The following is a 20,399-nucleotide window of genomic DNA, read 5'->3' as shown; positions in this document are numbered from 1 at the left end:
GGGACAAGCCGTAGAAAATTGATGGATGGATATTTGAAGGCTCATGAAGCGGATTTTGCTGTTTTTATTTACCATAGTTGAAGGATCATAAAAGCTGTTTTTGCTGTTTTTGTTGACCACAGTTGAAGGGCCATAAAAGCTGATTTAGCTGTTTTTGTTGACCATATTTGAAGGATCATAAAAGCTGATTTTGCTTTTTTTATTGACGATATTTGAAGGCTCATGAAGCTGATTTTACTGTTTTTGTTGAACATTTTGAGGCTTATGAAAGCTGTTTTTTTGACAATAATTGAAGGATCATAAAAGCTGTTTTTGTTGACAATATTTGAAGGATCATAAAAGCTGATTTTGTTGACAATATTTGAAGGATCATAGAACTGACTTTGCTGTTTTTGTTGACCATCCAGCACCCCCCGCCAACCGAAGAGGGACAAGCGGTAGAAAATGGGTGGATGGATATTTGAAGGCTCATGAAGCGGATTTTGCTGTTTTTGTTGACCATAGTTGAAGGATCATAAAAGCTGATTTTGCTGTTTTTGTTGACCATATTTGAAGGCTCATGAGGCAGATTTTTCTGTTTTTATTGACGATATTTGAAGGCTAATGACGCTAATTTTGCTGTTTTTGTTGACAATATTTGAAGGATCATAAAAGCTGATTTTGTTGACAATATTTGAAGGATCATAAAAGCTGTTTTTATTGACCATATTTAAAAGCTAATAAAAGCTGATTTTGCTGGGGGTGTTTCCACCATATTTGACGGCTCATAAAGCGGATTTTGCTGTTTTTGTTGACCATATTTGAAGGCTCAAAAAAGCTGGTTTTGCTTTTTTTGTTGATCATATTTGAAGGCACGTGAGGCTGATTTTTCTGTTTTTAGTGACAATATTTGAAGCCTCATGAAGCTGATTTTGCTGTTTTTGTTGAACATATTTGAAGGCTTATGAAAGCTGTTTTTGTTGACAATATTTGAAGGATCATAGAAGCTGATTTTGTTGACCATATAACTGACTTTGCTGTTTTTGTTGACCATATTTGAAGTATTATACAACTGACTGTGCTGTTTTTGTTGACCATATTTGAAGGATTATAAAACAGAGTTTGCTGTTTTTGTTTACCATTTAGCACCCCCAGCCACCCCAAGAGGGACAAGCGGTAGAAAATTGATGGATGGATATTTGAAGGCTCATGAAGCGGATTTTGCTGTTTTTATTTACCATAGTTGAAGGATCATAAAAGCTGTTTTTGCTGTTTTTGTTGACCATAGTTGAAGGGCCATAAAAGCTGATTTTGCTGTTTTTATTGACGACATTTGAAGGCTCATGAAGCTGATTTTACTGTTTTTGTTGAACATATTTGAAGGCTTATGAAAGCTGTTTTGTTGACAATATTTGAAGGATCATAAAAGCTGATTTTGTTAGCAATATTTGAAGGATCATAGAACTGACTTTGCTGTTTTTGTTGAATATCCAGCACCTCCCGCCAACCCAAGAGGGACAAGCGGTATAAAATGGGTGGATGGATATTTGAAGGCTCATGAAGCGGATTTTGCTGTTTTTGTTGACCATATTTGAAGGATCATAAAAGCTGATTTTGTTGACCATATAACTGACTTTGCTGTTTTTGTTGACCATATTTGAAGGATTATACAACCGACTGTGCTGTTTTTGTTGACCATATTTGAAGGATCATAAAACAGAGTTTGCTGTTTTTGTTGACCATCCAGCACCCCCAGCCACCCCAAGAGGGACAAGCCGTAGAAAATTGATGGATGGATATTTGAAGGCTCATGAAGCGGATTTTGCTGTTTTATTTACCAAAGTTGAAGGATCATAAAGGCTGATTTTGCTGTTTTTGTTGACCATAGTTGAAGGGCTATAAAAGCTGTTTTGCTGTTTTTGTTGACCATATTTGAAGGATCATAAAAGCTGTTTTTGTTGACAATATTTGAAGGATCATAAAAGCTGATTTTGTTGACAATATTTGAAGGATCATAGAACTGACTTTGCTGTTTTTGTTGACCATCCAGCACCCCCCGCCAAACCAAGAGGGACAAGCGGTAGAAAATGGGTGGATGGATATTTGAAGGCTCATGAAGCGGATTTTGCTGTTTTTGTTGACCATAGTTGAAGGATCATAAAAGCTGATTTTGCTGTTTTTGTTGACCATAGTTGAAGGATCATAAAAGCTGATTTTGCTGTTTTTGTTGACCATAGTTGAAGGATCATAAAAGCTGATTTTGCTGTTTTTGTTGACCATATTTGAAGGCTCATGAGGCTGATTTTTCTGTTTTTATTGACGATATTTGAAGGCTAATGACGCTAATTTTGCTGTTTTTGTTGACAATATTTGAAGTATCATAAAAGCTGATTTTGTTGACAATATTTGAAGGATCATAAAAGCTGTTTTTGTTGACCATATTTAAAGGCTAATAAAAGCTGATTTTGCTGGGGGTGTTTCCACCATATTTGACGGCTCATAAAGCTGATTGTGCTGTTTTTGTTGACCATATTTGAAGGCTCAAAAAGCTGGTTTGCTTTTTTTGTTGACCATATTTGAAGGCACGTGAGGCTGATTTTTCTGTTTCTAGTGACGATATTTGAAGCCTCATGAAGCTGATTTTGCTGTTTTTGTTGAACATATTTGAAGGCTTATAAAAGCTGTTTTTGTTGACAATATTTGAAGGATCATAAAAGCTGATTTTGTTGACCATATAACTGACTTTGCTGTTTTTGTTGACCATATTTGAAGGATTATAGAACCGACTGTGCTGTTTTTGTTGACCATATTTGAAGGATTATAAAACAGAGTTTGCTGTTTTTGTTTACCATTTAGCACCCCCAGCCACCCCAAGAGGGACAAGCCGTAGAAAATTGATGGATGGATATTTGAAGGCTCATGAAGCGGATTTTGCTGTTTTTATTTACCATAGTTGAAGGATCATAAAAGCTGTTTTTGCTGTTTTTGTTGACCACAGTTGAAGGGCCATAAAAGCTGATTTAGCTGTTTTTGTTGACCATATTTGAAGGATCATAAAAGCTGATTTTGCTTTTTTTATTGACGATATTTGAAGGCTCATGAAGCTGATTTTACTGTTTTTGTTGAACATTTTGAGGCTTATGAAAGCTGTTTTTTTGACAATAATTGAAGGATCATAAAAGCTGTTTTTGTTGACAATATTTGAAGGATCATAAAAGCTGATTTTGTTGACAATATTTGAAGGATCATAGAACTGACTTTGCTGTTTTTGTTGACCATCCAGCACCCCCCGCCAACCGAAGAGGGACAAGCGGTAGAAAATGGGTGGATGGATATTTGAAGGCTCATGAAGCGGATTTTGCTGTTTTTGTTGACCATAGTTGAAGGATCATAAAAGCTGATTTTGCTGTTTTTGTTGACCATATTTGAAGGCTCATGAGGCAGATTTTTCTGTTTTTATTGACGATATTTGAAGGCTAATGACGCTAATTTTGCTGTTTTTGTTGACAATATTTGAAGGATCATAAAAGCTGATTTTGTTGACAATATTTGAAGGATCATAAAAGCTGTTTTTATTGACCATATTTAAAAGCTAATAAAAGCTGATTTTGCTGGGGGTGTTTCCACCATATTTGACGGCTCATAAAGCGGATTTTGCTGTTTTTGTTGACCATATTTGAAGGCTCAAAAAAGCTGGTTTTGCTTTTTTTGTTGATCATATTTGAAGGCACGTGAGGCTGATTTTTCTGTTTTTAGTGACAATATTTGAAGCCTCATGAAGCTGATTTTGCTGTTTTTGTTGAACATATTTGAAGGCTTATGAAAGCTGTTTTTGTTGACAATATTTGAAGGATCATAGAAGCTGATTTTGTTGACCATATAACTGACTTTGCTGTTTTTGTTGACCATATTTGAAGTATTATACAACTGACTGTGCTGTTTTTGTTGACCATATTTGAAGGATTATAAAACAGAGTTTGCTGTTTTTGTTTACCATTTAGCACCCCCAGCCACCCCAAGAGGGACAAGCGGTAGAAAATTGATGGATGGATATTTGAAGGCTCATGAAGCGGATTTTGCTGTTTTTATTTACCATAGTTGAAGGATCATAAAAGCTGTTTTTGCTGTTTTTGTTGACCATAGTTGAAGGGCCATAAAAGCTGATTTTGCTGTTTTTATTGACGACATTTGAAGGCTCATGAAGCTGATTTTACTGTTTTTGTTGAACATATTTGAAGGCTTATGAAAGCTGTTTTGTTGACAATATTTGAAGGATCATAAAAGCTGATTTTGTTAGCAATATTTGAAGGATCATAGAACTGACTTTGCTGTTTTTGTTGAATATCCAGCACCTCCCGCCAACCCAAGAGGGACAAGCGGTATAAAATGGGTGGATGGATATTTGAAGGCTCATGAAGCGGATTTTGCTGTTTTTGTTGACCATATTTGAAGGATCATAAAAGCTGATTTTGTTGACCATATAACTGACTTTGCTGTTTTTGTTGACCATATTTGAAGGATTATACAACCGACTGTGCTGTTTTTGTTGACCATATTTGAAGGATTATAAAACAGAGTTTGCTGTTTTTGTTTACCATTTAGCACCCCCAGCCACCCCAAGAGGGACAAGCGGTAGAAAATTGATGGATGGATATTTGAAGGCTCATGAAGCGGATTTTGCTGTTTTTATTTACCGTAGTTGAAGGATCATAAAAGCTGTTTTTGCTGTTTTTGTTGACCATAGTTGAAGGGCCATAAAAGCTGATTTAGCTGTTTTTGTTGACCATATTTGAAGGATCATAAAAGCTGATTTTGCTGTTTTTGTTGACCATATTTGAAGGCTCATGAGGCAGATTTTTCTGTTTTTATTGACGATATTTGAAGGCTAATGACGCTGATTTTGCTGTTTTTGTGGACAATATTCAAAGGATCATAAAAGCTGATTTTGTTGACAATATTTGAAGGATCATAAAAGCTGTTTTTGTTGACCATATTTAAAGGCTAATAAAAGCTGATTTTGCTGGGGGTGTTTTCACCATATTTGACGGCTCATAAAGCTGATTTTGCTGTTTTTGTTGACCATATTTGAAGGCTCATGAGGCTGATTTTTCTGTTTTTAGTGACGATATTTGAAGGCTAATGACGCTGATTTTGCTGTTTTTGTTGACAATATTTAAAGGATCATAAAAGCTGATTTTGTTGACAATATTTGAAGGATCATAAAAGCTGTTTTTGTTGACCATAGTTGAAGGCTCATAAAAGCTGACTTGGGGGGGGGGGGGGGGGGCGTGAGAGGGAGGTATCATGTCTGTCCCCTTGGGGGGGGGGTGATAAAAAACTATCAACAACACCCGTTCTAAACGTGTCCAGGGTTTACCTGGTCCAAAGCGCTGCAGAATAAATAAAAAAGGAGCTTTTATGGCAAAAAAAAAGTGTGAGTTGAGTTTATTTCCACTCAATGACAGTAAAGTCACAATGGCTTCATTTGATGGTAAAAGTCCAAGAACTAAACTGCCAATTCTTATTGTAAAACATACACTTGCTTTTACACTTTTTACTTGTAAGTAAAAAAAAGTGCCACTTTAATTTGACAGTAAAATCCTGCTGACCGGGCTGACAGTCATTTACCAAAACATTCATCAACTTTTTGTTGTTGTTGTTGTAGATTTACAATAATAATTGGCAGCTCAGTCTCCAAAATGTTACTATAAATGTCTGTTTTTGTTTTCACCAACTTAGTGTCAATTAAAAAATGTCTACCATTGTCAATCTTACTGTAAAGTGAATTGTTTCCCCCATAAAATCTATAGTCAATATTTTTAATGGAAGAAATATACCATTACTGTTACTTTCTATTTACTCTAATCTGTTTTTTACTTAACAGTAAAAAAGTGTTTATTACACCAAATTACCGTATTTTCCGCACCATAAGGCGCCCTGGGTTATAAGCCGCGCCTTCAATGAACGGCATATTTCAAAACTTTGTCCACCTATAAGCCGCCCCGTGTTGTAAGCCGCATCTAACTGCGCTAAAGGAATGTCAAAAAAACAGTCAGATAGGTCAGTCAAACTTTAATAATATATTAAAAACCAGCGTGATGTGGGCGCGCATGGAGTCGTATATCAACATGGACGGAGCTGCGTGAAAAAAGCCACCCGGCCTCTTCGCGTAAACTTCCCTTAACCACTCGCTCATCTTTTCTTCATCCATCCCTTCGAGTTAGCTTTTATGATGACGCCGGCTGGAAAGGTCTCTTTTGGCAAGGTCTTCCTTTTGAATATCACCATGGGTGGAAGTTTCTGGCCATTAGCATGGCAAGCTAGAACCACAGTGAAGGATGACTTCTCATTCCCTGTGGTGCGAATATTCACCGTACGTGCTCCCGTTGTATCCACAGTGCGGTTCACAGGAATATCAAAAGTCAGTGGAACCTCGTCCATGTTGATAATGTTCTCTGGCCGGATCTTTTTTTCAGCTATCTTGTTTTTACAATATGCACGGAAAGTAGCCAGCTTTTCTTGAAAGTCTTTAGGCAGTTGCTGTGAAATAGTAGTCCGTGTGCGGATGGAGAGATTGCGTCTTTTCATGAACCGGAAACCTGTCGCTTAGTAGGAGCCATTTTGTGGTCTTTACAGATGTAAACACACAAAGGAAATGAAACGTAATATCCGCGCGCTTCTTCTTCTTCTACGCGGGCGGGTGGTTGCTTACAGTAGAAGAAGAAGCGCTTCCTGTTCTATGGGGGCGGGTGCTTACCTTGGCGGTTGCTTGCGTAGAAGAAGAAGCACTTCCTCTTCTACGGGGAAAAAAGATGGCGGCTGTTTACCGTAGTTGCGAGACCGAAACTTTATGAAAATGAATCTTAATATTAATCCATAAATAAAGCGCACCGGGTTATAAGCCGCACTGTCAGCTTTTGAGTAAATTTGTGGTTTTTAGGTGCGGCTAATAGTGCGGAAAATACGGTACTGTAAATAGAAAATCACTACCATTGTTGTTTTTACGGTAAAATTCCGGCAACTGATCTGCCAGTTTATTTATTTATTTTTTACCATAAAATCAATAGTTTTACAGTGCGTTACTGTAAATTTAAAATAGACACCGCCGTCATTTTAAATATTTTTTTGACTGTCATTTCGCTGTAAATAGAACAACAATACTACTTCCTTTTTACAGTTAGGTCTGGCCAGCGAGCCTTGGACTGCACAATGTTTTTTGACAGTGTGGGGTAGGCTCCAGCGCCAGAGAAAATGCAAGGATGGTGTCCATCTTGTGAAACAGTTGGTGCGTCCCAGCAGCACACACAGGCTGCGAAGTCGCTGTTAGCACATTTGGTGCTAGCGTCACACAAGGTGCTAATTGTCACACTCAGGGAGGAGGAAATGTTGCTTTCACAGACACAGGAAAAGAAAAACGATCTTTCGGGATCTCTCTCTCACCCTAAAGTCTATCCCGACGGTGGCGATAAAGTTTCCTCCCACAAAGGCTCCGTCTTTAAAGCGCAGCAAGATGCACGTCTTCCCCACGGCCGAGTCTCCCAGCAGCATCACCTGTTGAGCAGAAGACAAGGTGTCAGCAGGAAATACCAGGATGTACAGCTGCAGAAGACTGAAAACTATTTCCCGACATGAGGATTCTGGTAAAGTTCCAATTGACAAGTCGAGCTCGCTGCAAGTAGCGTTGAACGGGTCCTCGCACCTCTGTGCTACTCGGGAACGCATGACGCATGCGGTCACGTCCCACCCACCAGCGCACATGTCATAAAGATTGGAGCATGTTGATAGAAGTTATGACTGCTATCATTTTCCACCAAAAGAGGGCGCTAATTGCGCCACAGCAGTCACGCAGTATCATCTCACAAAATGCCGCGACTCACCATAAAAAATTTCAGGAAGATCGGTGAATGTAGAAAGAAGTTATGACGTTATATATTTCCTCCACAAGGGGGCGATAATGGCGGCACAGCAGTCACGCTGTAGCGTCTCACCCAACGCTGCGATGCACCGTAAAAAATTTCAGGAAGATCGGTGAATGTAGAAAGAAGTTATGACGTTATATATTTCCTCCACAAGGGGGCGACGATGGCGGCACAGCAGTTACGCAGTAGCGTCTCACCCAACGCTGCGATGCACCGTAAAAAAATTCAGGAAGATCGGTGAATGTAGAAAGAAGTTATGGCGTTATATATTTCCTCCACAAGGGGGCGACAATGGCGGCACAGCAGTCACGCAGTAGCGTCTCACCCAACACCGCGACTCACCATAAAAAAAAATTCAGGAAGATCGGTGAATGTAGAAAGAAGTTATGATGTTATATATTTCCTCCACAAGGGGGCGACAATGGTGGCACAGCAGTTACGCAGTAGCGTCTCACCCAACGCTGCGATGCACCGTAAAAAACGTCAGGAAGATTGGTGAATGTAGAAGGAAGTTATAACGTTATAACTGTCCACCACAAGGGGGCGTTAATGGCGGCACAGCAGTCACGCAGTATCATCTCACCCAATGCCGCGACTCACCGTAAAAAATTTCAGGAAGATCGGTGAATGTAGAAAGAAGTTATGGCGTTATATATTTCCTCCACAAGGGGGCGACAATGGCGGCACAGCAGTCACGCAGTAGCGTCTCACCCAACACCGCGACTCACCATAAAAAAATTTCAGGAAGATCGGTGAATGTACAAGGAAGTTATAACGTTATAATTGTCCACCACAAGGGGGCATTAATGGCGGCACAGCAGTTACGCAGTAGCGTCTCACCCAACGCTACGATGCACCGTAAAAAATTTCAGGAAGATCGGTGAATGTAGAAATAAGTTATGGCGTTATATATTTCCTCCACAAGGGGGCGACAATGGCGGCACAGCAGTCACGCAGTAGCGTCTCACCCAACACCGTGACTCACCATAAAAAAAATTCAGGAAGATCGGTGAATGTAGAAGGAAGTTATAACGTTATAACTGTCCACCACAAGGGGGCGTTAATGGCGGCACAGCAGTTACGCAGTAGCGTCTCACCCAACGCTGCGATGCACCGCAAAAAATTTCAGGAAGATCGGTGAATGTAGAAATAAGTAATGACGTTATATATTTCCTCCACAAGGGGGCGATAATGGTGCAACAGCAGTTACGCAGTAGCGTCTCACCCAACGCTGCGATGCACCGCAAAAAATTTCAGGAAGATCGGTGAATGTAGAAATAAGTAATGACGTTATATATTTCCTCCACAAGGGGGCGATAATGGTGCAACAGCAGTCACGCAGTAGCGTCTCACCCAACGCTGCGATGCACCGTAAAAAAATTTCAGGAAGATCGGTGAATGCAGAAAGAAGTTATGATGTTATATATTTCCTCCACAAGGGGGCGACAAGGGCGGCACAGCAGTTACGCAGTAGCGTCTCACCCAACGCTGCGATGCACCGTAAAAAATTTCAGGAAGATCGGTGAATGTAGAAAGAAGTTATGATGTTATATATTTCCTCCACAAGGGGGCGACAATGGCGACACAGCAGTTACGCAGTAGCGTCTCACCCAACGCCGCGATGCACCGTAAAAAATTTCAGGAAGATCGGTGAATGTAGAAAGAAGTTATGGCGTTATATATTTCCTCCACAAGGGGGCGACAATGGCGGCACAGCAGTCACGCAGTAGCGTCTCACCCAACACCGCGACTCACCATAAAAAAAAATTCAGGAAGATCGGTGAATGTAGAAGGAAGTTATAACGTTATAACTGTCCACCACAAGGGGGCGTTAATGGCGCCACAGCAGTCACGCAGTAGCGTCTCACCCAACGCCGCGACTCACCATAAAAAATTTCAGGAAGATCGGTGAATGTAGAAAGAAGTTATGACGTTATATATTTCCTCCACAAGGGGGCGATAATGGCGCCACAGCAGTCACGCAGTAGCGTCTCACCCAACGCCGCGACTCACCATAAAAAATTTCAGGAAGATCGGTGAATGTAGAAAGAAGTTATGACGTTATATATTTCCTCCACAAGGGGGCGACAATGGCGGCACAGCAGTCACGCAGTAGCGTCTCACCCAACACCGTGACTCACCATAAAAAAAATCAGGAAGATCCGTGAATGTAGAAGGAAGTTATGACATTATAATTGTCCACCACAAGGGGGCGATAATGCCGCATATATAATATTATATATATATATATATATATATATATATATATATATATATATATGTCTTAATAAGGTTATCCAAAAAATAGTGCTCGATACCGTAGTAGAGCGCAATATATGTATGTGTGGGAAAAAAATCACAAGACTATTTCATCTCTACAGGCCTGTTTCATGAGGGGTTCCCTCAATCATCAGGAGATTTTAATGGGAGCATTCACATACCATGGTTTATATAGGGCACAGAGTGGGTGGGTACAGGCTGGCGTAGGGGCGTGGTGATTGGCTCATGTGTTACCTAGGAGGTGTTTCCGTCTGTGGCGGCATGCTGTTACAATTTCGCTGCGCTTTATTGAGGGATGACAGGTCTGGACGGTAAATAATAAACAGTTTCTCTTTCAAGCATAGGTTGCATCTTTTATTACCACTATTGTAAGGTGTGCTGGATGCAAGAATTTGCCATGTTATTGAATATTCAACATTATTGTCTTTGAGGTCCCAAATGTGTTTGCTGAGTTCTGTGGTATTCCGCAGGTTTTGGTTCCTGAAAGAAGCCTTGTGATTGTTCCATCTGGTTTTAAACTCTCCCTCGGTTAATCCTACATATGTGTCGGATGTGTTAATGTCCTTGCGTGTTACCTTAGATTGGTAAACAACTGATGTTTGTAAGCACCCCCCGTTGAGAGGGCAATCAGGTTTCTTGCGGCAGTTGCAGTCTTTGTTGGTTTTGGGGTCGCTCTGTCCGGGGGCCGACGGCTCATTTGCAATTGTTTTGTTGTGGTTTGAGATGATTTGTCGTATATTGTTCATACAGCTGTAGCTCAATTTAATGTTGTTCTTGTTGAATACTTTTCTTAGGGTGTTGCCTTTGGGAAAGTGTTTGTCAATCAGATTGAGGAATTTGTGGCCAATGTTAGTTGAGACGTTTTTGCTGTATGGGGGGTTGTACCAGATGATGTTGTTTCGTTTTCTGTTCTTTTTTGGTTGGTTTCCTGGCGTGGGTTCATAGGTGAGGGTGAAATTGTATCCGCTTTCATCAAGGGCTTTTTGGTACGGGGGGGTTGCTTGGTCAAATTCAGCTTTGCTAGATGACAGCATCGATAGCCTTTTATTAATTCCGGTAGGTATTCTTTTCGTGGTGGTGGGTGGGTGGTTGCTGTCATGGTGCACGTATTGGAGTGTTGTGTTGGATTTCGTGAATGGTTGGTAGCTGTTATTTCTCAGGTTGAAAGTGACGTCGAGGAAGTTGACGGTTTGCTTGTTGGCTTCAATCGTGAACATGAGCCAATCACCACGCCCCTACGCCGGCCTGTACCCACCCACTCTGTGCCCTATATAAACCATGGTATGCGAATGCTCCCATTAAAATCTCCTGATGATTGAGGGAACCCCCTCATGAAACAGGCCTGTAGAGATGAAGTAGTCTTGTGATTTTTTTCCCACACATACATATATTGCGCTCTACTACGGTATCGAGCACTATTTTTTGGATAACCTTATTAAAACATATATATGTATATATATATATACATATATATATACATATATATATATATATATACATATATATATGTATATATATATATATATATATATGCATATAAATATATACATATATATATAAATATATACATATATATATATACATATATATATATATGTATATATATATATATATATATATATATATATATATATATATATATATATATATATATATATCTACATCCTGAAAATATGCAAATAAAACTGTGTTTAGATAATTGATACTTCAAACTTGCATAAATAAATATTAAGGAATATAACATAACTTGGCTTCTGAGAGCTTCAAAATGTAATGAATAAAATGCTTGTTAAATAAAAGTTGTTGATAAACAAGCAATTATTTTAATAATTAAATATGGTCATTTTAAATGAATTATTATGATCATTTAAAATTAATTGTTTCAAATATGTTTATTTTAATGTGTAATTCTAATGGCTGGATGTAAAAAGGAGCCAGAAAAAATACAAATAAAAATACAATTAATTTTGATGTTTTTAGCAAAATATAGTAAAAATGTATTTCGTTTTTTTTTTTAAATTAATAAATATATTTATTTTTAGGTAAGATAAACATAATAATACAATTTATCTCGTCTGGATGATTTAGTTCTTGTCACCCTGTTGTCCTCCCGTCGTGAAAAAAGGCTGTCCTCACTCAGGTCCGCATGGAGATGGAGGGGGCGTGGCCTCCAGCTCCGGCTGATAATCGGGAGAATATTTGTCCCGGGAGGTTTTCGGGAGAGGCGCTGAATTTCGGGAGTCTCCCGGAAAATTCGGGAGGGTTGGCAAGTATTGTGATAATGTGTTAATTCCACGACTGTATATATTGGTATCGGTTGATATCGGTATCAGTAATTAAGAGTTGGACAATATCGGAATATCGGCAAAAAAGCCATTATCGGACATCCCTACATGTAAATATAATAATTCATATTATAATTGTATTTAATTAAAATGATGGAAAAGAACGATTGACGAATGCATTTTCATAAACATATGGATTCAACTAGCGTTAGCTTGCTAGCTTACATGCTAACTTGAGACAACATACCTGAATTTAAACTCGTTCAAACTCCGAGCAAATCATATTCATACTCAACATAAAATATATTCATACTCGACATAAAATATATTCATAACTCAACATAAAAGCTGAGCTGTGAGGAAAAAAGTAATCGATCTTTCCTCGAGTGTCAAAATCCGCGAACCGGAAGTAAAGTCGCCCGACGTCACATAAACCGGAAGTGAAACGCACTTGTACACCTGCTTTGCGTTCGTTTACAAATTAAAATGGAAGAAAAATAAACATGTTATATTAACAAGGCACGGATACAAACAGCGTGACGTAGCCGGGACAATATTTAATATTTATTCCGCAACTTGTTTGGAATATTTCAGCGTGTGAATAAGTACTTTTTTCATTAATGTGGGTATACCGGACCGGAAAGAGCAACACGTCCTTTTTTTTTTTTTTTTTTTTTTTTTTTTGAGACATTGACGATTGGCAACAACATGACATACAACAACAAGAAGAAGAAGAAGAATACTTTGTGGGGACACGACAATAAGACGCACCTTGTAGGCGACGTCAGAATACTCGTTGACGGACGCGCCTCGCTCCAGCACGTATTTGGACTTCCCGTTCTTCGACGATGCCTTCCGGGCGGACATCGCGGTGGGAAATGATGCGTTCAGGGAGCCCACTCCGATATAGTCCCCTACGGACGCGCGCACGGTGTGTGCGTATGTGCGTGTGTCAGTCGGAGTCCTCTGCGCGCATATTTGCGTGGATTTTCAATAAATGCCGCCGACTCGGCAAAAATGTCAACAATAAAAGATTAATGGAAGGTTAACTCCAGGTGTGCGTCAATGGAAGCAGGCGAGGAGGAGGAGAGGAGAGGACGCAATGGACGCGCAAGCGGAAACATTTGTCTGCTGGGCGTCCTGGCGTGGGCGCGCGGTCAATTACGAACCCAGTGCGTGTGTGTGCGCGTGCGCGTACGCGCGCGTCTGTTTCCCGTGGAACGCTCCGAAGCCGCACATGTGAAAAAGAGGGTGTTGAAAAGAATGATTATTGACTGACTAACTAAGTCAACATATCAGTCCATCAAAGTCAGACTCCTAACTGCTGCTGACAAGAACAGGATGTGTATTTAAAAAAAAATTGATGTGTCAAAGCGTTTTTTATCCAAAAAGTCTTTCTGGTGGTTTGTCTCCCTCTGGTGGCCACAAGCAGAAATGACGTCTGTTGGGTATTGCGCGGAATTGTGGCCAGGGCCGCTCCTGCTTCAATGGTGGCCCTAAATGATCATTTGTACAATCAGGGCCGGCCCGTGGCATAGGCCGTATAGGCAAATGCTAAGGGCGCCGTCCATCAGGGGGCGCCACGCCAGTGCCACAAATGTTGGAGAAAAAGAAAAAAAAAAGTTGGTACTATTATTTCTAAATACAAAAAATAATCCCACGTTAATTAAAATGCAAAGTAAAGCCTATTTAATAGAAATATTATTTGTTACAACATTACGCGCCCCCTCCCTTCCCGTATCATGACTTTTTTTGGACGTCACCACATCAAAAAATCAACACAAGATGTCAAAACGGCCAAAACTGTCAGGTGCCCAGGGAAGAAAAAAGAGAAAAGAAGAGGAGGAGAAACGAGAAAAAGACAAGAGGTAGCAGGTAGGTAACGTTAGCCTACATGAAATTATTTGTCTGTTACAGAATGTGATAGTAACCTGGCTTTTTAGCATTAAGCTAATGTTACATGATTCGGCAATTTCTAATCAATAAATAGCTAGTTCTGTTTTAACGTCGGGTTAATATTGTGGAGGGGGCTAAATTGTCATGGAAAATAATAATGTAACGTTAGGTAATTACAGTACTCCCACCTTACATTCCTCAGGGACATTTGTATTAGATCTTTTAAGCAGGTGTTTTTTGTTTACATTGTTATATTGCCTTCTGGTTAGCTAATGTTTGCCCTGCAGGTAATAGTCACTTTTCCACCCCTTTATATATTAGGTATAGTTGTAAGCCTAGTTGTTAAAGTGCACATCATTAATGTTAATTAAGCAATATGTATGTAAAAATATTGTATTTCATATATTCATTTTTTATTTTTTGCATTCATTTATTTATTCATATTTTTTTTTTATCTTGTTAACTATTCTGATTGTTAATTTGCTTTCTTTAAGTAAAAAAAAAGGTCAAAGACAAAGCTATTCGGTTTCTTGTGAGTATATACACTTCACTGCCGATGTGGGGGGGCGCCACCTAAATTCTTGCCTAGGGCGCCAGATTGGTTAGGGCCGGGCCTGTGTACAATTTACACGCGCGGAGTTGCCCTAAACAACTCTTCCTAAAATAAATGTTTTAAATATTATTTACAAAAAAATGACTGAATATTAAATCAAGCTAAAAAAAAAAAAAGAACGTAGAGCAACTCCAATCCCACAGAAACAATACTTTGGAATATATATATATATATATATATATATATATATATATATATATATATATATATATATATATATATATATATACAAACCCCGTTTCCATATGAGTTGGGAAATTGTGTTAGATGTAAATACATACTTGCCAACGTTGAGACCTCCGATTTCGGGAGGTGGGGGAGGGGGGTGGGCGTGGTCAAGGTGAGGCGGGGGCGTGGTTGGGGGCGTGGCTAAAAGGGGAGGAGTATATTTACAGCTAGAATTCACCAAGTCAAGTATTTCATATATATATATATGAAAGTATTTCATATATATACAGGTAAAAGCCAGTAAATTAGAATATTTTGAAAAACTTGATTTATTTCAGTAATTGCATTCAAAAGGTGTAACTTGTACATTATATTTATTCATTGCACACAGACTGATGCATTCAAATGTTTATTTCATTTAATTTTGATGATTTGAAGTGGCAACAAATGAAAATCCAAAATTCCGTGTGTCACAAAATTAGAATATTACTTAAGGCTAATACAAAAAAGGGATTTTTTTAGAAATGTTGGCCAACTGAAAAGTATGAAAATGAAAAATATGAGCATGTACAATACTCAATACTTGGTTGGAGCTCCTTTTGCCTCAATTACTGCGTTAATGCGGCGTGGCATGGAGTCGATGAGTTTCTGGCACTGCTCAGGTGTTATGAGAGCCCAGGTTGCTCTGATAGTGGCCTTCAACTCTTCTGCGTTTTTGGGTCTGGCATTCTGCATCTTCCTTTTCACAATACCCCACAGATTTTCTATGGGGCTAAGGTCAGGGGAGTTGGCGGGCCAATTTAGAACAGAAATACCATGGTCCGTAAACCAGGCACGGGTAGATTTTGCGCTGTGTGCAGGCGCCAATTCCTGTTGGAACTTGAAATCTCCATCTCCATAGAGCAGGTCAGCAGCAGGAAGCATGAAGTGCTCTAAAACTTGCTGGTAGACGGCTGCGTTGACCCTGGATCTCAGGAAACAGAGTGGACCGACACCAGCAGATGACATGGCGCCCCAAACAATCACTGATGGTTTGGGTTGGTTTGGTTTGCATTTCCTTTGGAAATCGAGGTCCCAGAGTCTGGAGGAAGACAGGAGAGGCACAGGATCCACGTTGCCTGAAGTCTAGTGTAAAGTTTCCACCATCAGTGATGGTTTGGGGTGCCATGTCATCTGCTGGTGTCGGTCCACTCTGTTTCCTGAGATTTGGTAGAGGTGGTGTATAATGTATCCCGGAAGAGTTAGGGCTGCATGGGATTCTGGGTATTTGTCCTGTCGTGTTTATGTTGTGTTACGGTGCAGATGTTCTCCCGAAATGTGTTTGTCATTCTTGTTTGGTGTGGGTTCACAGTGTGGCGCATTATTAGTAAGAGTGTTAAAGTTTTTTTTTTATACCACCACCGTCAGTGTAACCTGTGTGGTTGTTGAACAAGTATGCCTTGCTATCACTTACGTGAGTAAGCGGAAGCCTCAAACGACGTGTAGCTGATTGTAGTGGGTGTTATATGCTGTATCATCATGGCACGCATGACGCTGACAAGCGCCATTCCTTTTGAACCCGTGTGACGCACCAGCTTTCAAATTCCATATAAGGGTGAGATCCCTGGTTTATACATAGCACAAAGCAAAAAAAATTTCATTTAAAAATTTCAAACATTTTTTGCGGCTCCCATTGTTTTCTATAATTTGTGAAACTGGTCAAAATGGCTCTTTGACTGGTAAAGGTTGCCGACCCCCTAGTCTAGTGGGTCCATGACTGGGACTTCTGTTTTGTTTGATGGGCCGTTTTACTGCCCTGTTACAGACACCGTTTGGAAACAATGAAAGTATGTAAATAAACATTTACAAAATATTCCTGTGTAAATAACTCATTTCAAAATGTAGTGGGCGTGGCTTTTATACCGGTATGAAATACAGCAGTTAATATTTTAATTGCTTGTGTCGCGAATCGAGCACACGAAAAGAGGAAGGACGGCGTGAGCGCCGCTTCTTCCTGCTCCTTTTCAGACGTGCTGTCTGGAGAACGTGCTTGGAAGGGGAAGGAGGCGTCATCACAACAGAGGTGCTCATGGGAAACCGTGCCTGAAATGGAAAGGTTCACTTTGCCTCCCAGCAGCGTTGGATGCTGGATGTTTCCATGGCAACAGCATATTTCCTCACAGCGTACTTTCATCTCCTCACCTCGTTATTATTTAGTCGTGTGGAAAAAGGTTTGGTGAAGTGAAATCATTCAAGAAAGGGAGCGACTAAAAAAAACAAAAACAGTCTGTACTGGACTTATGCTGTCTTTAAGTTGAAGTAGAGTGGACATTTTTTTGGGGGGGGTAACAAAAAAAATGTCATGAAGTTCAGTCCGTGCACAGTAAGTTGAATGATGCAGACACGTTTGTTACTGGAGACTTTGTAAGTAATATGCAACAATAATTATTTGATACTTGCTTATTTTGAAAATTGTCAGCTTTTAGTGTTTTATTCCATGTTTTTTTATTTTTGGAAGAGTGAAAACATTTTTTTATTATTTTTTTGTTTTAAATGTTTTATTTAATGTTATTTTTTTGGGGGATGTGTGCAAACATCTTCAAAAGGAAGGAGCCAAAAATCGTCATTTTTGTATGTATTTATTGATACCTATAATAAGCCCCTCCCCCCAGCTATCACAGCTCCCTGTTCCAATGAGATAAATTAACATCCGTACAAAAAAAACAACAACAAAACTGTAGATTTGAAGGTAAAAAACTGACAGCTCAGTCGCCAGATTTTTACTGTGAAAGTGGTATCTGTTTTTATCAATTTACAGTAATGCACTGTAACAACAACTGTAGATTTTATGGTTCAAAACTAGCAGTTTAGTCCCCAGAATATTACTGTAAAATGAACAGTGGTATCTGTTTTTCCACTTTACAGTAACGCATTGTAAAACAAGTACATTTTACGGTAAAAAAAAACAAAAAACCTGGCAAATCAGCTGCTAGAATTTTACTGTAAACAAACAGTAGTTTTGTTTTTCCATTTACAGCATTTCACTGTAGAATTTATGATATAAAACTGCAGCTCAGTTGCTAGAATTCTACTGTAAAAACAACAGTGGTACAATTTGATATTTTACAGTAATGCACTGTAAAAAGGACAAAACTAATTAAAGTGGCCAGAATTTGACTGTAAAAATAACATATTTTACAGTAATGCACTGTAAAAAGGACAAGACAAACTAAAGTCCCCAGAATTCGACTGTAAAAACAACAATTTGTTATTTTACAGTAATGCACTGTAAAAAGGACAAAACTAATTAAAGTGGCCAGAATTTGACTGTAAAAATAACATATTTTACAGTAATGCACTGTAAAAAGGACAAGACAAATTAAAGTCCGCAGAACTTGACTGTAAAAATAACAGTGTTGTTTTCAATTTACAGTAATGCACTGTAAAAAGGACAACACAAACTAAAGTCCCCAGAATTCGACTGTAAAAACAACAATTTGTTATTTTACAGTAATGCACTGTAAAAAGGACAAGACAAATTAAAGTGGCCAGAGTTTGACTGTAAAAATAACATGTTATTTTACAGTAATGCACTGTAAAAAGGACAAGACAAATTAAAGTCCCCAGAACTTGACTGTAAAAATAACAGTGTTGTTTTCAATTTACAGTAATGCACTGTAAAAAGGACAAGACAAACTAAAGTCCCCAGAATTCGACTGTAAAAACAACAATTTGTTATTTTACAGTAATGCACTGTAAAAAGGACAAGACAAATCAAAGTCCCCAGAATGTTACTGTAAAAACAACATTTGTTATTTTACAGTAATGCACTGTAAAAAGGACAAAACAAATTAAAGTGGCCAGAATTTGACTGTAAAAATAACATTTGTTATTTTACAGTAATGCACTGTAAAAAGGACAAGACAAATTAAAGTCCCCAGAACTTGACTGTAAAAATAACAGTGTTGTTTTCAATTTACAGTAATGCACTGTAAAAAGGACAAGACAAATTAAAGCCTCCAGACTTTGACAAGTTAATATTTTACAGTAATGCACTGTAAAAAGGACAAGACAAACTAAAGTCCCCAGAATTTGACTGTAAAAACAACAATTTGTTATTTTACAGTAATGCACTGTAAAAAGGACAAAACAAATTAAAGTGGCCAGAATTTGACTGTAAAAATAACATATTTTACAGTAATGCACTGTAAAAAGGACAAGACAAATTAAAGTACCCCGAACTTGACTGTAAAAATAACAGTGTTGTTTTCAATTTACAGTAAAGCACTGTAAAAAGGACAAGACAAATTAAAGTCCCCAGAATTCGACTGTAAAAACAACAATTTGTTATTTTACAGTAATGCACTGTAAAAAGGACAAGACAAATAACAAATGTTTTTACAGTAAAATTCTGAGGACTTTAATTTGTCTTGTCCTTTTTACAGGGCATTACTGTAAAATAACAAATTGGCCAGAATTCTACTGTAAAAATAACAGCGGTACCATTTGTTATTTCACAGTAATGCAATGTAAAAAGGACAAGACAAACTAAAGTCCCCAGAATTTGACTGTAAAAACAACATTTGTTATTTTACAGTAATGCACTGTAAAAAGGACAAAACAAATTAAAGTGGCCAAAATTTGACTGTAAAAATAACATTTGTTATTTTACAGTAATGCACTGTAAAAAGGACAAGACAAATTAAAGTCCCCAGAACTTGACTGTAAAAATAACAGTGTTGTTTTCAATTTACAGTAATGCACTGTAAAAAGGACAAGACAAACTAAAGTCCCCAGAATTCGACTGTAAAAACAACAATTTGTTATTTTACAGTAATGCACTGTAAAAAGGACAAAACTAATTAAAGTGGCCAGAATTTGACTGTAAAAATAACATGTTATTTTACAGTAATGCACTGTAAAAAGGACAAGACAAATTAAAGTCCCCAGAACTTGACTGTAAAAATAACAGTGTTGTTTTCAATTTACAGTAATGCACTGTAAAAAGGACAAGACAAATTAAAGTCCCCAGAATGTTACTGTAAAAACAACATTTGTTATTTTACAGTAATGCACTGTAAAAAGGACAAAACAAATTAAAGTGGCCAGAATTTGACTGTAAAAATAACATATTTTACAGTAATGCACTGTAAAAAGGACAAGACAAATTAAAGTACCCAGAACTTGACTGTAAAAATAACAGTGTTGTTTTCAATTTACAGTAATGCACTGTAAAAAGGACAAGACAAATTAAAGTCCCCAGAATTCGACTGTAAAAAC

General features: G+C 38.5%; 1 protein-coding gene across 2 annotated transcripts in view; it reads right to left on the bottom strand.

The window, feature by feature from the left end:
- Positions 1–13,402, bottom strand: part of LOC133615331 (ras-related protein Rab-37) — an 88,249-nt gene extending 74,847 nt beyond the window's left edge. Inside the window, exons 1-2 of one of the 2 annotated variants that reach the window (XM_061973849.2) lie at positions 13,235–13,402; positions 7,420–7,530 (exon numbers count right to left, since the gene is read on the bottom strand). In XM_061973849.2, coding sequence (XP_061829833.1) covers positions 7,420–7,530; positions 13,235–13,330 — 207 coding nt within the window. In that variant the 5' untranslated portion in view covers positions 13,331–13,402. Of the gene's footprint in view, positions 1–7,419; positions 7,531–12,710; positions 13,135–13,234 lie in introns of those variants that run through there. The other variant, XM_061973850.2, reaches the window with a different exon arrangement.
- Positions 13,403–20,399: the final 6,997 nt, after the last annotated feature.

The sequence above is a fragment of the Nerophis lumbriciformis genome, linkage group LG22, assembly GCF_033978685.3.
Source record: "Nerophis lumbriciformis linkage group LG22, RoL_Nlum_v2.1, whole genome shotgun sequence".
NCBI lineage: Eukaryota > Metazoa > Chordata > Actinopteri > Syngnathiformes > Syngnathidae > Nerophis > Nerophis lumbriciformis.
Note: the sequence above shows the minus strand (reverse complement) of the source record. Positions and strands in the feature narration are given on the sequence as shown.